The sequence below is a fragment of the Labrus mixtus genome, chromosome 20, assembly GCF_963584025.1.
Source record: "Labrus mixtus chromosome 20, fLabMix1.1, whole genome shotgun sequence".
Lineage (NCBI taxonomy): Eukaryota > Metazoa > Chordata > Actinopteri > Labriformes > Labridae > Labrus > Labrus mixtus.
In genome coordinates, this window is record NC_083631.1 from 6,923,680 (window position 1) to 6,940,250 (window position 16,571).

The 16,571-nt window shown below is 42.4% G+C and overlaps 2 protein-coding genes across 2 annotated transcripts in view; one reads left to right on the plus strand and one right to left on the minus strand.

Annotated features, from left to right (window-relative positions):
* baiap2l1b (BAR/IMD domain containing adaptor protein 2 like 1b) overlaps nt 1-7,111 on the plus strand; it is a 33,007-nt gene extending 25,896 nt beyond the window's left edge. The window contains exons 12-14 of the mRNA XM_061065431.1: nt 466-697; nt 5,958-6,004; nt 6,101-7,111. Of these exons, the coding sequence (XP_060921414.1) occupies nt 466-697; nt 5,958-6,004; nt 6,101-6,173 (352 nt within the window). The 3' untranslated portion in view covers nt 6,174-7,111. The remainder of the gene's footprint in view (nt 1-465; nt 698-5,957; nt 6,005-6,100) is intronic.
* Nucleotides 7,112-7,777: 666 nt separating this feature from the next.
* Nucleotides 7,778-15,584, minus strand: bri3 (brain protein I3). Its single transcript, XM_061065462.1, has 3 exons — nt 15,031-15,584; nt 12,481-12,589; nt 7,778-9,248 (listed from the first exon to the last, which is right to left on the minus strand). Exons 1-3 carry the CDS (start codon nt 15,176-15,178, stop codon nt 9,116-9,118), a joined length of 390 nt encoding a protein of 129 aa, XP_060921445.1. The 5' UTR covers nt 15,179-15,584; the 3' UTR covers nt 7,778-9,115.
* Between the last annotated feature and the right edge of the window lie 987 nt (nt 15,585-16,571).

Below are 16,571 nucleotides of genomic sequence, written 5' to 3' on the forward strand. Positions count from 1 at the left end.
TCCTCGGGCAAGTTCAGCAGGAAAATATCAGGAACCAGGATGTTGTGTGCTGATGAATAGATTTTTACTGCTGATTAGAAAGAGAGAGAGATCAGAGAGTGGGCTGCAGCCTGTTCTTCAAAGAGACTAATCCCTGTCGGATACATTTATTAGATCTTAATGTGCTGAACCTCCCACAGAGACGCTGCCAGCCTGCTCGCATCCAGGGGAACAGAAAGTTTAAACTATAACCAGCGCTGGGGGACACAAGTACACACATCAACATCCTTTTTTTTAGTCTGTGTAGAAGAGCATTAGTGTTGGCATTGTCCCTAAAAACCTTACGGGCATTTTGAGTTGAGTCCTCGTCTGATCCAGTACTTTTCAAACCTAAAGAAGAACCAAGAAAGTTTGAAATGTAAGAGCGTGTTCTGGAGATTCATCTTCTTCTTAATTGTCATGTTTCATCCTGTGTCTCCTCTGCAGTGTGTCTTCTGCCCCGTACCGCAGCAGAAGTGTGGTCAACCTGCACCACCAGGACACAGAGACGGACGAGGCCACCATGGTGCTCCCCCCGGCGGACTACAGCGACGGCTTGCAGCGGAACGCCGTCAAATTCAATGCGTTGAGCAGCAGCGACAACGTCACCACACACAACAACCACCAGCACTCGCCCACGCCCTCTGTGGCCTCCTCCAACTCGTACGAGCACAACACGGTCAGTCAGCAGCTTGTGCTCTTAGCTCTCATTTTCAGAGTTTAATGAAATATTATCCAGGAAGCCTCCGCCCTGCCTTTTTAAAAACGATTGTATCTAGGAACTTAATCAGCCCAGAAAATTTGACCTCCTGTCTTCTGCCAGACCCTGCGGTGCTGCTGTCACAGACGTGGCATTGTGACTTGAAAGGACTGGCAATGTGAGGCTACATCTCACCTGATACCTGCTGCAGCACGGCTACTGTACACTCAGATGTACTGTGTGTGTGTGTGTGTGTGTGTGTGTGTGTGTGTGTGTGTGTGTGTGTGTGTGTGTGTGTGTGTGTGTGTGTGTGTGTGTGTGTGTGTGTGTGTGTGTGTGTGTGTGTGTGTGTGTGTGTGTGTGTCTGTGTGTGTGTGTGTGTGTGTGTGTGTGTGTGTGTGTGGTGTCAGGTGAACTCTGCATCTCTGCATTAGGCAACTGATTACATTCTGATACACCCCGGGTGTCAGCTGACTGATACATGAAAAAAATCAGTTATGTCGCAGGAATAGTTTAACATTAAGTTTGCCTCAGGCCGGGTTTAGACTACAGCAGTTTAAAAATCCCAGCTGGTTTTTATTATCTGGCTGCAACACACACTTGGGAGAGACTCTGAGAGATATTCATTCTGCTAATCTCAAACCTTTTACTGCATACAAAGATTGACGGCACGTCTCCACTTCATCCAGTTGCACAAAAGTGAAGCCAAAATACAGACAGCGTCGGCACTAGCATGACACTGGTGATGTAATTTGGAGCCTGAACATGCGCGGCAGACTCAGACGTGATTTTGACTTCCCACTAAAAGACAAAGTTGTGCACTTAACTCTTTTCTGCTCAAACAGCTTTTTCTTTTCCATTTCTTCTGTGATACGGGAACATTAATTGAATGTAGCTCATGGAAAATGAGAAAACGGTCAGTTTTTGTTTGCATCGAACAACAGAAAAGTGCCTGAGGTCACATGATTAGCATGATATGTTGCTCATATGCACATTGCAAATGTGATTATTAAAAAATATATATCGTTCAGCCCTCCTCAAAAAACATGTAGCATTGATCTTAAGACAAAGAACTGTCTTTATATCGTCCAACTCTGGCACTTTGTCCTCCATCTTGGAATACAGGAGAACATGTGTGAATACAGCTGTTGTGTTGCAGAATTCGTTTTTTTGAGTCTGTGTCCGTTGGGCGCTGACAGAAAGTCTTAAAGTTTGTTTGAGGCTTCGAGGATGAATAGCAACCGTTTTCTAACCACAACAGAAAATCAGTTTGAAACTTTTTGGATTTTTATTTATTTTTTCTGTCATCAAGAGATACATGAAGTCAGCTGAGGTTAAATAGCTGCTTTCATTTTGTGTTGCAGTGAATGCACGTCGTGCATGTTACATGTCCATCCATCTCCAGCGTCCTCTCCTAACAGCAGCTCAGCTTCAGTCATTACTTTACGGATGCTCGTCTGTTTGCATAGCATGCAAAGCGTCACCCAAAGTAGTGGTTTCCTGCCTCTGAGAGCTTTTGTAGTTCCTCTGCGTTGGATGAATGTAAATATGTTGTGGCACGTCAGGTCAAAGCCACCTGCCCTCTCTGCACGATCACACCAGCACCACTTTTAAGATAACATTTCACTCTTTTCCACCAAAGTGAGCTGGCAATGGTTTGACAGATAGGATTTTATCCATGCAAATATTTATTCAAAATGTATCAACAACAACACGCACTTCATCACTTTTTACTCATCTAAAAAAGTTCAAATGTTTTACTTATGCTATCTAAAGAGATGCTTATTCCAGCTTCTTTACAACCAGATTTCATATTTAGAGACCACCAGAGACGCAGAGAAGACAGAACTAGAGATAAGTGATGAAACAGTCTGGAGAGGGAGATTAAGATCCATAACAATCGGATGTTTTCACTCTTTGGAAGTCAAACAGTTTTCACAGGAAGAAGCAGAGCAGGATTTTCTGGCACAACTTCACCAACTACCAAGGTGCATGAAGAGTGGAAGTCTTGGAGAGGTCATGAAGCTCCAGCAACATTTATAGTATGAAGATCAACTTTTTGAACAAATTAGACCGACGCGTATCGGCCCTGATGAAGGCCGCTCTGTTTTAGTACACATCCACTCCCCTCTGGAGAGCAGTGGGCGAGCTGAAGTTGATGAAGTGAATGTCTGTAAAAGTGAATGTCTGTAAAAGATTAGGAAGATGTGGAAGAGATGTGATGTTAGTTATATGGACATTACTGGAAAGCCCCTTAAGACTGCTTTTTTTCCCTACAACTTCTTTATTTAATGTTTTATGTGGTATAAATGACAATATTAATTTGCTTTCGAGAGGTAGAGACCCCTGCAGATAAAGTTCAAAACTGCAGGAAGCCTTCATTAAAAAGCCCTGTAACGAGGTCAGCTAACAGCTCCTTCTGAAGTCCAGTTTGTGCCAAGGAGCAGCGGGGAGAACTCTTTTTTTATTTGTCCGCTTTATTGGCCAGGTATGCTTACACACTCGAGTGAACTGTGCTCTCTATGTACAAAGGTATAACATTAAATATCAACGATAGACACAAAATAAGCAAAGACTAATATGTACCAGACTAAATAAGATATCGGTGCTGTTTCTTTGAAAGACAAGAATACCTCTGCAGTAAATTCTGCTTCAGTTTAAACCTTGTGAAAGATGAACATCGAGGAAATCGTGACCTCCAAACAAGCTTGTAGGAACAGCCGAGCTGAAGTTAGCAGCAGATAGCTGCAGAACTAAAGTTACACTAAACAAACATGTGATTTATTTAGGCCTCTGTCATCATGAGAAAATACTAAAACTGGCTGCATGACATAATATTTTGTAAAAGATATAAAAACGTATCAACATGTAAAAAAGGTGCATGAACATATTTGTAGCCCCGTCACTAAAACACTCAGACACACACACTCACACTCAGACGTCTGACGTGGTTGGTCAGATAGTTAGTGATGTTTGACCCAGATCGAGGTTCAGCGGTCAGATGGCACTTTGAGATACTTTTCTTCCTGTTGCCTCGGCACTATTTATTATTTACCATCATTTGGTCCACAGCCACATGAAGGCACGAGCGCCTGTGTGTGTGTGTGTGTGTGTGTGTGTGTGTGTGTGTGTGTGTGTGTGTGTGTGTGTCACTGTGGAGCCCCATCTCTCTACCTCTGACTCTGTATTATGGTTGGAATTCCACTTTGTGTGAACCCGATACCCACCTTTCTTCTCCGCCTCGCTCTCTCTCCGTTCTATCAGTTTCTTGTTTGTCTCTTTATCTCCCTTCATCTGCACACTTCTCTGTCTCTCTTTCACGCTCATTGTATCCCTCCCTCCACTTCCAGGGTAAATAAGGGTCGCCTGCAGAGAAGTTTACATGCAGTCAGACTTGCAAAGCTTTCACTCTGTGCAGACCACACACACACACACACACACACACACACACACACACACACACACACACACACACACACACACACACACACGTCCCAGAATAGACTTGCGTGTGGGAAAAAGTTCTCCACTTCTGCATTAGACTGTAATACTTTAGTTTATGTTCAGTTCAGTGTGTGTGTGGGTGGCTGAGGTTGTGTGTTGGTGTGTGCATGTCTCTGCCTGTGGCTGCTGCATTATAAACTTTAATGTCAATATGCTTTCTGAGTTGCAAAGTTCAGGCGATAACAACATGGTTGTTGTTGTTTTTTTAGCCTGTTTGGAGTTTTTTGCGCTCCATATTGATTTCATGCCAAACTTGAAAATCTGAAATATTCACATTCTTTTGCCTTCTTGGTGTCATCAAACTGCTATAAATCATTTCCCAGCCTTGCATGTTGGTCTAGAGGAAGGACAGGTGAGAGGAGGGGGAGGAAGGGGAGATTAGAGGCCTGAGTGCTGCAGGAGGTGGGGTTACCCTGGAATGCACTGTCACCATGAGAAAAAATGCACCCTCACTGGTTTGTTGAGGGAAAGATAACGACTCAAAGGAATGAATCTATTCAGAGGACAGAGAGAGAGAGAGAGAGAGAGTGATGTGAGAAAGTTAAAGGGCAGAGTATCATTTAAAAGAAAAAACAACAACACTCAACGTTTAACAGAGCAGAACAGACAGAGGGGAAGACGACCTTTGCTCCCTCACTGAGCATGTAGAAGTTTGTGTACACACCTGTTATTTAACTGAAAGACAAAAAGAGAGACAGTGAACATTTCAGAGAATCATTAAGAACTCTTCATGTAAGAAATGATTGCCTGATTGACGTGATTTTGAATCTAAAAATCTGTAAATGCAGAACAGATGTGAAACTCTGAACGTCCCGTGGGATTAAACGGGGGTCACAGTCACAGTGAGAGTGACTTTGCCAAAACTGAGCGCGACAGGAAAATCAGTGACCCGATCCACTGCTGACCTCTTGTGGAGGCTGTGCTGTACTGCAGGTTTATAACAGGACGACAGAGCCAGCAGCAAGGAAGTTCAGCTACACTACTCACACAAAAATATAAAGAAATATATGTCATTTAAGAATTATTTTTATAAATAAATAACTTTGACATGGTTGTCAGTCCAGGGTGTAACCCCGCCTCTTGCCCAATGACAGCTGGGATCGGCTCCAGCTACGATGCGACCCAGAACGGGAAAAGCGTTATAGATAATGGGTGGATGGATTCATCATAATTTCTCATGCTGGTTTATAATATAGACTATAACTCTCCTCCTGAACATAGTCTACTCTTTCAGGAGTACATTGAGATTTCTTCATTTTTTTCAGATCAACATGATGAGGGTCAAAGGTCATGCTGTGGTTCCACATTGTATTAAAGCGTGTTCTTGCCTCCTGAGACTCGTGCTGGTTTCATCCTGATCCTGACTTGATGTTAATCCCTCAAAGTCTTGGACGCAAACATTTTTCAAAAAGATTTTTTTGTTTTTCTGTGATCTAAATGATGAACATGAACCCTGCACAGGATGACTGACTTTGACTCTACATGAGAAAACTTGATGTGGGTGATTGACGACCAGACTTGAATTTCTAGAAGGTCGAGATTCCACAGTGACTGTCTTGTGATGTGACAGAGCACGTCGTCTTTCCCTCCCCCGTCCTTTCATCCTGTGCGTGCGTGCGTGCGTGCGTGCGTGCGTGCGTGCGTGCGTGCGTGCGTGCGTGCGATACAGTTCAACAAACAGAAAGAAAGAGGGATGTTTCAGGTATTAATACATGAATCTGTATTTTCTCCACAGGCGGCTCAGACTAACGGCGTCTCCAGAGCTCAGCCTGCTTACCTCGCGTAAGTCCCATAAGAACATCAAACCACATGATCGTCCTGTCTCTCATGTAGACTTGCACACTTCACACACATCTTTTTTTTTTTGCATTTTCACAGAGGAGGGAACCCATTCGCCACAGTCCGACTACGTCCTACCGTCACCAATGACCGCTCTGCACCGGCCATCTGATCCACAGGTCCTCCATCCCCACACGCCCTCTTCTTCTTCCTCTTCTTCTTCTTCTTCCGGGTCGTGCAGCTGAGCGCAGACTTTACTGCTCCTGCAGATCCTCCTGATCGGGATGGAGAGAACACATGGAGGGCAAAACGCCATTTGAATGTTGGACCCCCTTTACTGCTGCAAACACTCATCTGGAAGTATTGTGGGACCCGTTTTATTTACCAAACAGATGCTCCTATATTTAAGATATATATATATTTTCCATGTCTGTTTTGTCCCTCCGTTTGTGGTGACATTTAAAGACGCCTTTCTTACCTGCACTTGAGAAACGAATGAGAAACAAATGGGCAAAGAAAAGACTGTATGTGATGTATTTAAACTGTTTGATGTTGGCTCGTTTGACGTCAAAATGACTGTTAGGAATCTTTGCTGTTGCCATAGAGACAGTAAAAGAATGTACTGTAGAGGACCTCTGCATTTCACCTGCAGGTCCTCATGACAACGTTGAATCCCGGTGTCGACACCAAAACGATGTCGGCCGCTGTGAGGAAACTGCAAACATGTAAAGAGATGCATTTGAAAAAAATCAAAGGAAACACACAAGTGATCTTTCTCCTCAAGTCCCTCTTGTGTATATACTTGTACATCAGATGTTATGACTATTGTTCTCTGCCATCTAACTGAACTTTTTGTAGAGCTAGACGATCATGGAGACGGACTTTTGCCTTAATGACACAAACATACCTACTGTAAGACAAGAATCATGTTCCTGTTGCATTCTTCAGATTGTGGACACGAGTTGTGACTCATCTTCGCATTGACAGTGCAATCATTGTGCTTTCACCGCATCATGTGGCACCAAAGTGTGTACACTTGTTTTTGGTCTTTGGCCAACATAACACTCTTATCAGAATCTGCTGTATGAAAATAAAGATTTATTTCTTCAAGCTCCTATTTTTGCTTGTTATCGCACAAACTATCTACACAACAGTCACGTTTACACCAAAAGGAAATGAAAACCCAGGAACTACTTTTCTCTTCCTGTGAAGAGTTTTGATGTTCTCCCTTTGCACGCCTGGGTTCTCTGGCCCACACGCCAAAGCAAAAGAAAAGGTACTTGTTGCTATGGTTTTTAGAAAATGCTGACATACTCAATCATATTTTTAATGCTCCAAGTCCATGCCTCACAGATTCTGTACCTTAAGAGAGTTTTTTTTTAACCGCAGAAACTTTTTCATAGTTATAAGAACTGTTGGAACCCTCCCTCTTTTTTATTGGAACTATTTTAGTCCCTAGAAGCACATTTAGAGGAACCTTTTTAGCTCCTGCTTGATAGTAGGTGCCATGACGGTGTGAATGCTGACAGAGAAAAAGTCCTCATGGTGTGCAGCTCTCAGGGAAGCTCCTCTCCAAAAAGTCCCCAGAACTGTTTGGTCTGAAAACACCTATCGTCTCTGCAGAAAGTTCTTGCAGGGAAAAGTAGTTCAAGTTCTGTTTTGAATGATTTGCTGTGCATTCATTATATGTATGTATGAAAACTAACAGTATGTGTGTGCATTATTTACAGAGTTGGTGTTCATCCATTTGAAAAAATAAATCAAGAGTCAGACACATAGGTAGCATTCTTTTTTAATTACAGTAACTTATATATCAAAAGTAAGAACCTCAATCATAAGAGCGTGCGTAGTGTGTTTTCTAAAGCAAGAAGTTTCTTTAATTTCAATCCCTCCCACCCCGTTAGATCTCTTCTTCTCCTGCCGTGGACAGTTCTATAACATCTTTCTGAATGGAAGACGTAGACACAGAGACACCGCAGATACACCGACGTAGACATTCTCCGTTGATTGTCTGGTTGGGGAGGAATGGGGGCAGGGTGACTTGTCACAGAGTGGAGTACTAAGATACAAATCCAGAGATTATACACATTAGTGAGAGATTTCTTTCAGCTTTCACTCTCAGCATGCTTCCTCGAAGTGAGGCTCCTCCCATTAAAAGGGGGGGGGGGGGGGGAGCCTGCGATTTGACATAATAGTCCTCTTAAAAGTCGGCCCCGAAGTCCCGAGTACAACAGTGATTGAGGTTGTAAAGTTGAGGGCTTTTTCAGATTGTATGTACCTGAGTTCTGCATTGGCCCTGGAAAAGCACAACCCAGCAGAAGAATCGTCAAACGAATGACCAGTGCAAATATGGCCCCAAGAAAAAAACATCGACAAAAAAAACTGACCAACTGTAACTGTTCGAGACAAGTCCATCGTTTCAGCCAGAACAGCTCCTATCCAAAGATCTTCACACATCCTCTTTTTTTTTTAGAGACATGTTTCTGTTATTCCGTGAAGCACAGAGCGAGAAAAAGGATTACATAAAAACATGTTTGTTTGTTTTTTCCAGAAAGCGAACACAAACGGCAATCTACATGGATGCTGTGATGAGTACAATGTTCCTAAACACAATTTTAACAAAAAAATAAAAATATGTAGAAAGCGTAATAGCAAAGACAAAAAAAAAAAATAGGATCAAATAAAACTAGGCACAAAATCTGACATGTGCCGTGATTATTTGTGGCTTGATGCAACATGAAGGAATCTGCTCAGATCCTATAAATACTGAGCTTCATCTACAGAAAAGCGTCATGACTGATGGAATCTCTGATGATCACTCGTGAAGTGAAGGCACTGACAAGACAGGGACACAAACAGACGCTAGAATATTACGTTCTCAACTAGCAGATGAAAATAGATTTCTACACGTTCCTCTAATAAAAAAAGTTCACATCATAATCCAAGGTCAATATCTTGATCATTTGCAGTACATAACGTCATGGCAACAGCAAAGTGCAATATTAAGAAAACATCAAATAAAAAAAAAAAAAAGAAATGCTAGATTATGTGTGTGTGTGTTTTGTACGCATGGGGAGCAACAAGCGAGGAGCATGAGCTGGGGTTTTGGTCCCTCTAGCCGAAGGTGGCGCCGCAGTTGGGACACCTTCTCTGACGCAGGGCGAAGCAGAAGAGGAGGCCCAGGGGGAAGAAGAAGATGGCACACAGAATCCCCAGGCAAGTGAAGTCATCCTCCAGGACACCGACTCTGCAAAACACACGGAAAACAGTCAATTTAGCAAATCTTTCACCAAGTGCTTTTTTTTTTTAAATTTTAACTCATTCATTTACTTCCCCAATCTTTATGAACGCTTCATTTGATGAGACCAAAAACACATTTTAATGAAGCTATTTTTAGCTTTCTCACTTCTTGAATCTCTAAGTCTCCCATTTTTACAGTTTTTTTTTTGTCTGTCTGTCAAAAAATAAAAATAAATAACTGCCGGGTCTTGAAGCATTATGTATTGAAATCTGTGTTACAGGTCAAGACATGGTAAACAAAGAGCTCATGCTGGTCTCATGACTGACCTCTGCAGAGCAGCGTGGAGAGTCATACTGCTGGAGGCCCCGAGAAGGATTTAACTCATGCAACACATCGACCACGCTCCCCCAGAGATTTAACTCATGCAACACGTCGACCTCGCTCCTCCAGAGATTTAACTCATGCAACACATCGACCTCGCTCCCCCAGAGATTTAACTCATGCAACACATCGACCTCGCTCCTCCAGAGATTTAACTCATGCAACATGTCGACCTCACTCCTCCAGAGATTTAACTCATGCAACATGTCGACCTCACTCCTCCAGAGATTTAACTCATGCAACACATCGACCTCGCTCCTCCAGAGATTTAACTCATGCAACATGTCGACCTCACTCCTCCAGAGATTTAACTCATGCAACACGTCGACCTCACTCCTCCAGAGATTTAACTCATGCAACATGTCGACCTCACTCCTCCAGAGATTTAACTCATGCAACATGTCGACCTCACTCCTCCAGAGATTTAACTCATGCAACACGTCGACCTCACTCCTCCAGAGATTTAACTCATGCAACATGTCGACCTCACTCCTCCAGAGATTTAACTCATGCAACATGTCGACCTCGCTCCTCCAGAGATGGAAAATAAATCTATTATAAATATTATAAAGAGCGCTCTTACTGCTGATGCTTTTATAAAGTGTCACACAGCTGTGGATTTAGAATCATTAGAATGCAGAATTATCACAGGTAAGCTCGATAAACACTCAAAGTATGAGATTCTGCGGCGCTGATGAACTGGTTTAGAGCTCATTAACATGATTTCAGCCTCTTACACGCCATTGTAATCAATAGGGTGTGAGCAAACAGTGTTTGGCCTACAATGCACCGCACCACACTCTGTGTCAGAACTATTTGGATTAGCACAACTTGTTTGCACACTCGTGCCAGGAACCGCCACTCTAATCGGCCAAGGAAACAGAGCCCGACCTCAAGTGTTCCAGCCAGTTTCAACACCTCGTGAAGTTAACACACACACCATACTGTTCTCACAATGTGAGAGAGAGAAGCACAACTACTGTCTTCAGGACATTAAGTAATAAACTCTCAATGTGAAAGATGTGATATTATTTTTAGAGTTTAATCGTCAAAAGGAATTATTTGTTTGTGCTGTTATGCAGCTTTTTTCATTGTTTTTGTCTGGTTTAGACTTTACTTAATATTACAGTCATTTTCAGAGACTGGTCATGTAGGTCACTTAAAAAGGACCACTGATAACCATGCAAACGTTCAGTTAAAGTTTACTTCGGGGACTTCCAGGGTATCACTGCTTGTGTACTCGCAGCAGTAAACAAACCCGCTGCAGCGCTCGGTGAATTAAAGCTCCACTACCAGGTTTAATAATTAAAGGATCAGAGTGTAATATTATTGGCATTACGTGCTGAAGCTGCAGATTGCAACCGAATGATTCCTCCTCCCCTCTCTCTCCTCTTCCAGGTTTGCAGGAGAATCTTTTGGTGGATGAAATACTCTTGCATGTAACACAAAAGATCTGCCCAAGAGCAAATGTGCGGTTCGTCTATTTGCGGCTACTGTAGAAATATGGTGATACAACACGACTGGTTCCACATAAGACGAGATGAAACACTCCTGTAGATATAAATATCTCATTATAAAAAGTACAAAAGGTCTCAACTAGGGCCGCGCAATTAACTGTGACTTCACACTTATTGCATTAAGAGCAGCACTGACAATAAACATGTTGCCATAAATAAGAACAATAACTATACATACACAAGAAATGCTTGCTCACACAGCATGCCCGGGTATAATGACTTTGCTTTCACAACATATTAGTGCAGTCAAATGAAGCTCAAGATAGCCTCAAATTAAACTTTTTTTTTTCTCATTTATTTTGGATTCGGGAGGATATTTTGTCAACACCGGTTTTGGGTAAAACATCAAAAAGACATAAAAACTGTCAGTCTAGGGCTCCGGTGGCCTAGTGGTTGGTGCACACGCCCCACGTGCGAAGGCTGTGGTTCTCCTGGAGGGTGGCCCCTGGTTTCAAATCCGACCTGTGGCTCCTTTCTCGCATGTAATTCCCCATTCTCTCTCTCTCTCTTCCTGATTTCTGACTCTATCCACTGTCCTATCTCTAAAATAAAAGCAAAAAAGCCCAAAAATAAACCTTAAAAAAAAACTGTCAGTTAAAGTGTATCAGCATTCTGTGAATTGCACTTCATATGGTTTTCTCCTTTGTTATCACACTTCCCTTTTTTTCTCCTATTGTGCAGTCTCAACATCAACTTTTATTATCAGATGATTAAACTGTCATTTCTGCATAAAGAAAGATCACCCTAAATTGTGCACAAATGTCCTTTAAGCAGCTGGTACGGACATTTACAGTCTACGGTATGGACACAGAATAAATGTCATAACTCAGTTTGAACCAGTTTAGAGGGAGCTCGTCTGACTTCAGTTTGTTCTCGTCATGTCTCGTGTTCTGCGCTCACCTTTTGCCCCGTCACAAGTTTGAGTCTGAAATCATCTGACTGACAGGATGTTGACTCAACCACAGAGAAAGCTTCTCCAAAAAAAAAAAAAATGAAAGTCACATCTGCTTATCTGTTCTGCCTTACAACATCAAATGCATGAACAATAAAAGTATATAACCAGATCGTAAAAAAATATATAAAAAGCAAGCACAGACACAAAGACAGTTGATCGTTTTTAGTGTGACAGAAAGCCGCTGCGGTTCCAGTAAGCACGAGACTCTCACATACAAACACATGCTTCAACACAGACCTCTCTGTTAGTGAATGCTCTCATGTGCATTAGTGGTTTCTCAGTTTGCTTCCCTGTATCAACTCAGGACACTTAGGCGTCATGTAATCATGTTAGCTCTCCATTATCTACTGTAACAGACACCGGCCGGAGGTCTGTGAGTCCTCACCTGCAGGCGGGGCAGCCTCCCACCACCACTACAGAGGGCTGGATGATGGTGTAGGTCCCAGGATAGGGCTGCTGGGACACAGCCGGGGCCATCTGGGCTGGAGGGTATCCTGCGTATGACAGAGGAAGAGCGCACTCCATTATTTTATTGACAGGACATGGGAGGAGAGAGAGTGGGGGACGACGTGAAGCAAAGAGCTGAGGATGGATTTGAACCCACGGCTGCTAGACTGTACCCTCCTGACATGGGGGCTGCGCAACATGACCTCTAAGCAATACCGGCTGCAGCACTCTCCTTTATCAGAGGGACAGGACAGTGGATAGAGTCGGAAATCTGGGAGAGACAAAGAGTGCACAGCTCCTACATTGCACTTTTTTTGTGTTTTTTTTTTTTTTTAATATTTTTTTTTTTAATTCTATTTTATATATTGTAATAGCTTCTTATACTGTATTATTTAAATTGTTGCTAGTTCTGCGTTATTTCCTTGTTAATTGTTTAGGATTGGATTCGACCCGGGCCGCCCCACTTGGAGGGACTACAGCCTCCTCCTTTTAAAACCATACAAACATGAATATTTTTTATGATCGATAGAATCAAACAGTACAGAAACTTTTTTTTAAAAGTTCATCTATTTCTTCAGACAGATACATAAGAGAGGAATGAATCCATCAAAAAAGGGCGGGTAAAGACCTGCACACCTGTCTTAAAAGCATTGGCCATGTGTCCGTACAGAAAACATTGTCAATGCTTTTGTGCAACTTAGACCGTGTGCAGGAGTTTGTCTGCAATATTTGTGAATGAAAAACGAGAAATTAACAAATATTGGGCGTCTTGAATTTCTATTTCCATCGCCATGGATCGAAACAGGTAATAATATTGTTTGGCTTTTACTCAAATTGTATCCAAATCTAAAATTATAGTGTTGTGACAATCCTAATAAAATATTTAAAGAACAACAACAACAACAACAACAACTGATTAAGGCACAGTATGAAAACTGAATTAAAAAGAATGATCATACGAGGTTAGATTGATTCATCTGTATGAACGAGTGTAAACAGGGCCTGTCACCTGAGTTTATCTCAAACAGCTCCACAGTCAGATAGTAACAGAACACCAGGTTCAAAGTCAAGTCTCAGAGAGCTTCATGAAGTCATGTGACATTTATCTCTGTGTGTGTGTGTGTGTGTGTGTGTGTGTGTGTGTGTGTGTGTGTGTGTGTGTGTGTGTGTGTGTGTGTGTGTGTGTGTGTGTGAAAGCAGGTTTAAACAAGCAAATGTCCTTTAACAGAGCTTTTATCTGACTGAGAGTAGACTCTGTGTGTTCAGCTGACAGAAAGTCATGATAGCATGATTTGCATTGGAAACAGTGAGAAGTTATTTTCAGAAGTAAGTTACATCTGATTATAATGAAGGTGATAAAAAAGGCCACTTGGATAAAGTATAAAGAAACAACTTGACACGTCACTGTTGTGTGTGTGTGTGTGTGTGTGTGTGTGTGTGTGTGTGTAGGAGATTTGGGGATTCACTTGTTTTTTTTCAGGAGGTATTGATTTGTTTAAACGACTTGTGTAAACAGTCAACTTTGATAACCACACTTGAATTCTCAGAGGTGTTTACCTAAAGCCTTCGTCTGATATGGATGCCTTCATCTGACACATTTAAAGGAATAGCTGTACTTTCATGAGGATCTCTGTCAGACTACATTCATCCACAGTGAAGACTTAAAAACATTGTGCTTCTGCAAACAGGATATCACTTGCAGTTACAGGAAATGTGCGAAATGTCAGGAAAGCTTAACTTCCTTGCTGTGTTTGCTGACTGCAGATTTTTATACAGATACAATAAAATGATGGTAGCCTCCTTCACATAAAGTTGACATACAGTGGAAATAAAGGGGCTTAGTTAGCTCAACTGTTTGCTCTTTGCTGGTGCTGCAAAGCTACCTGCACACTTAAAAAAAAAAAACAATATTTACATATTTAACATTATGAGGCCTCTTATAAAAAGCATATACAACGTTTGGTTGAATTCTCTGACTATAAACGTTAGTTTTTTTTTTCATTCTTGAGGTACCTTAAAAGGAGCATGTTGTCTAATCTCTGCAAAATCTGCTCAATATTTGTATGTGCTTATTCTGCGCATGCGCAAAATTATGGCCACCGATAAACGAAACTAGTGACTAGTTCGCAGAAATTCAAATGTAGGCCTAGTGACATACTTTTGTTGTTCAAACCCCGCTCCTTAATGAGTCACAAATATTTCCAAACTCTGAGCCATCACAGAGCGAGCTTTAGACGAACGCGGAAGTGAGACGAAGTGATTCCTCTCTACTTTGTGGTAAACGTGAGGGACCGTGTGTGTTTGTGTGTGTGTGTGTGTGTGTGTGTGTGTGTGTGTGTGTGTGTGTGTGTGTGTGTGTGTGTGTGTGTGTGTGTGTGTGTGTGTGTGTGTGTGTGTGTGTGTGTGTGTGTGTGTGTGTGTGTGTGTGTGTGTGTGTGTGTGTGTGTGTGTGTGTGTGTGTGTGTGAAACAAAAACAGGGCTACTTGCCTTGGCCATCGGGGTACGAGTACGGCGGCGGGGCCGACGCGGGGATGGCCCCGTAGTTGTGCTGCGGCGGGCCGTACACATGAGCCCCGGGGCCGGGGTAGGGGGGAGGTATGTCCTGATTCTGAAGAAGAGGTTTGCTGTCCATCATCTCACCCGACGTAACGTCCTCAAGTTGTCTCGTTCTCGTGCTTAACTTAATGAACTCAAAAAGCAGAAAAACTCAAAACTGAACTCCAGCTTATCGGCTTGTGTTGCACAGACGCGACAAAAACAAAGAAAACAAAGAAAAGATGCTGCGCAAAAATGAAACTTCGTCCCTCTCCATGCGCCAACTTTGTCCCCGTCGGCGCAACAACCCCAAAAAATCCTCCAAATGTAAAGACAGGAATGGCCCGAGTCAGTCTGGTAATGGTTAACTTAACTCCATTTTCCCTCTTGAAGTTGGTCCTTTGGCACAGAAACGACAGTGAGCGGTCATCGCAGCGTCTTCTAACTCGGCTAGAAGTCAGAGAGGCTTTTTCCTTTCTGTCTGGATTGTCACAAGAGAAGAATCATGTGATGCGCTGCTGTAGCGCCTCTGCGCAGCCAAAGGCTTCTTAAAGCGACAGTCCATGAAAACAAAAGGCTGGAGTGCGTCACGCAGCGCACTGCAGAGACACAGACATCAGCTTCATCTTCATTCAGAAGCACACACTTACCTTCCGATGCACACTGATTTAGTGTTTAATGCAGTTATTGGTACAGTTCATAATGAGGTCACCGCATCAGGGTGTGAATAGACCCCATTGTGTGGAGGGAGGGCACACTTGTTTCCTCTGACTTACATAATATTTGTCCTGATTATGAGTGGGCTCCCCTTGGTGTTGCATAATATTTGATTCATGGCTTCAGATTTAATCAGGGGAGGAGGCTGCAGGTTGGGGAACGATGATAATGTGTCAGTGAATAAACCTCATGTTATGAGAACACATTTTTAAGGTAATGGGAGACACTATTTTCTCTTATGAATGATGATGACACTTTGTTTAGAGTATCATGGGCTCCTCTATATCAATGTTTCTAAACTGGTCTAGCCTCTGGAGGACCCTATGACTACTCCTTAATAAATATTGCAAACCAAATATCAGATATTTTTCAACCAGAATTATTTATGCTTATTTTATTCATATATTTTTTAAGATTTAATTTAGGGCTTTTTTCTTTTGTTGGTTTCTCGCTCCAAGAGTGAGGTTTTTTTTTTTATAAATGCAGAAAGGGTTGCACTATCTTGTAAAATATTTTACTCTGATTCAATAAAGCCCCCTTGAATCCTTGAGAACATGGTCCTCCATCATTACAATCCACAAACTGATTAGCAGTCATAACATATGTGACCAGCTGAGGCCTTTATACAACCTGCAGACTTTTCCTCAACAAGGCCCACCTGCAGCTCAGGTGAATCTCTTTTGGACATAATGCAGTAATATGTGTCTCCACCTCTGTCCGAGGTTCTGAACCATATAGGACCCTCAGGATGTCGGAGCTGTCCTTGGTGTAGTTAG

What these genes read in the sequence shown, in the direction of transcription:
- bri3 (XM_061065462.1), bottom strand. Translation starts at nt 15,178, where the DNA reads ATGATGGACAGCAAACCTCTTCTTCAGAATCAGGACATACCTCCCCCC. An exon ending in CTCGTACCCCGATGGCCAAG is followed by an intron (nt 12,590 to 15,030) that starts GCAAGTAGCCCT and finishes TGTCATACGCAG; the next exon opens with GATACCCTCCAGCCCAGATG. An exon ending in GGAGGCTGCCCCGCCTGCAG is followed by an intron (nt 9,249 to 12,480) that starts GTGAGGACTCAC and finishes TGTGTTTTGCAG; the next exon opens with AGTCGGTGTCCTGGAGGATG.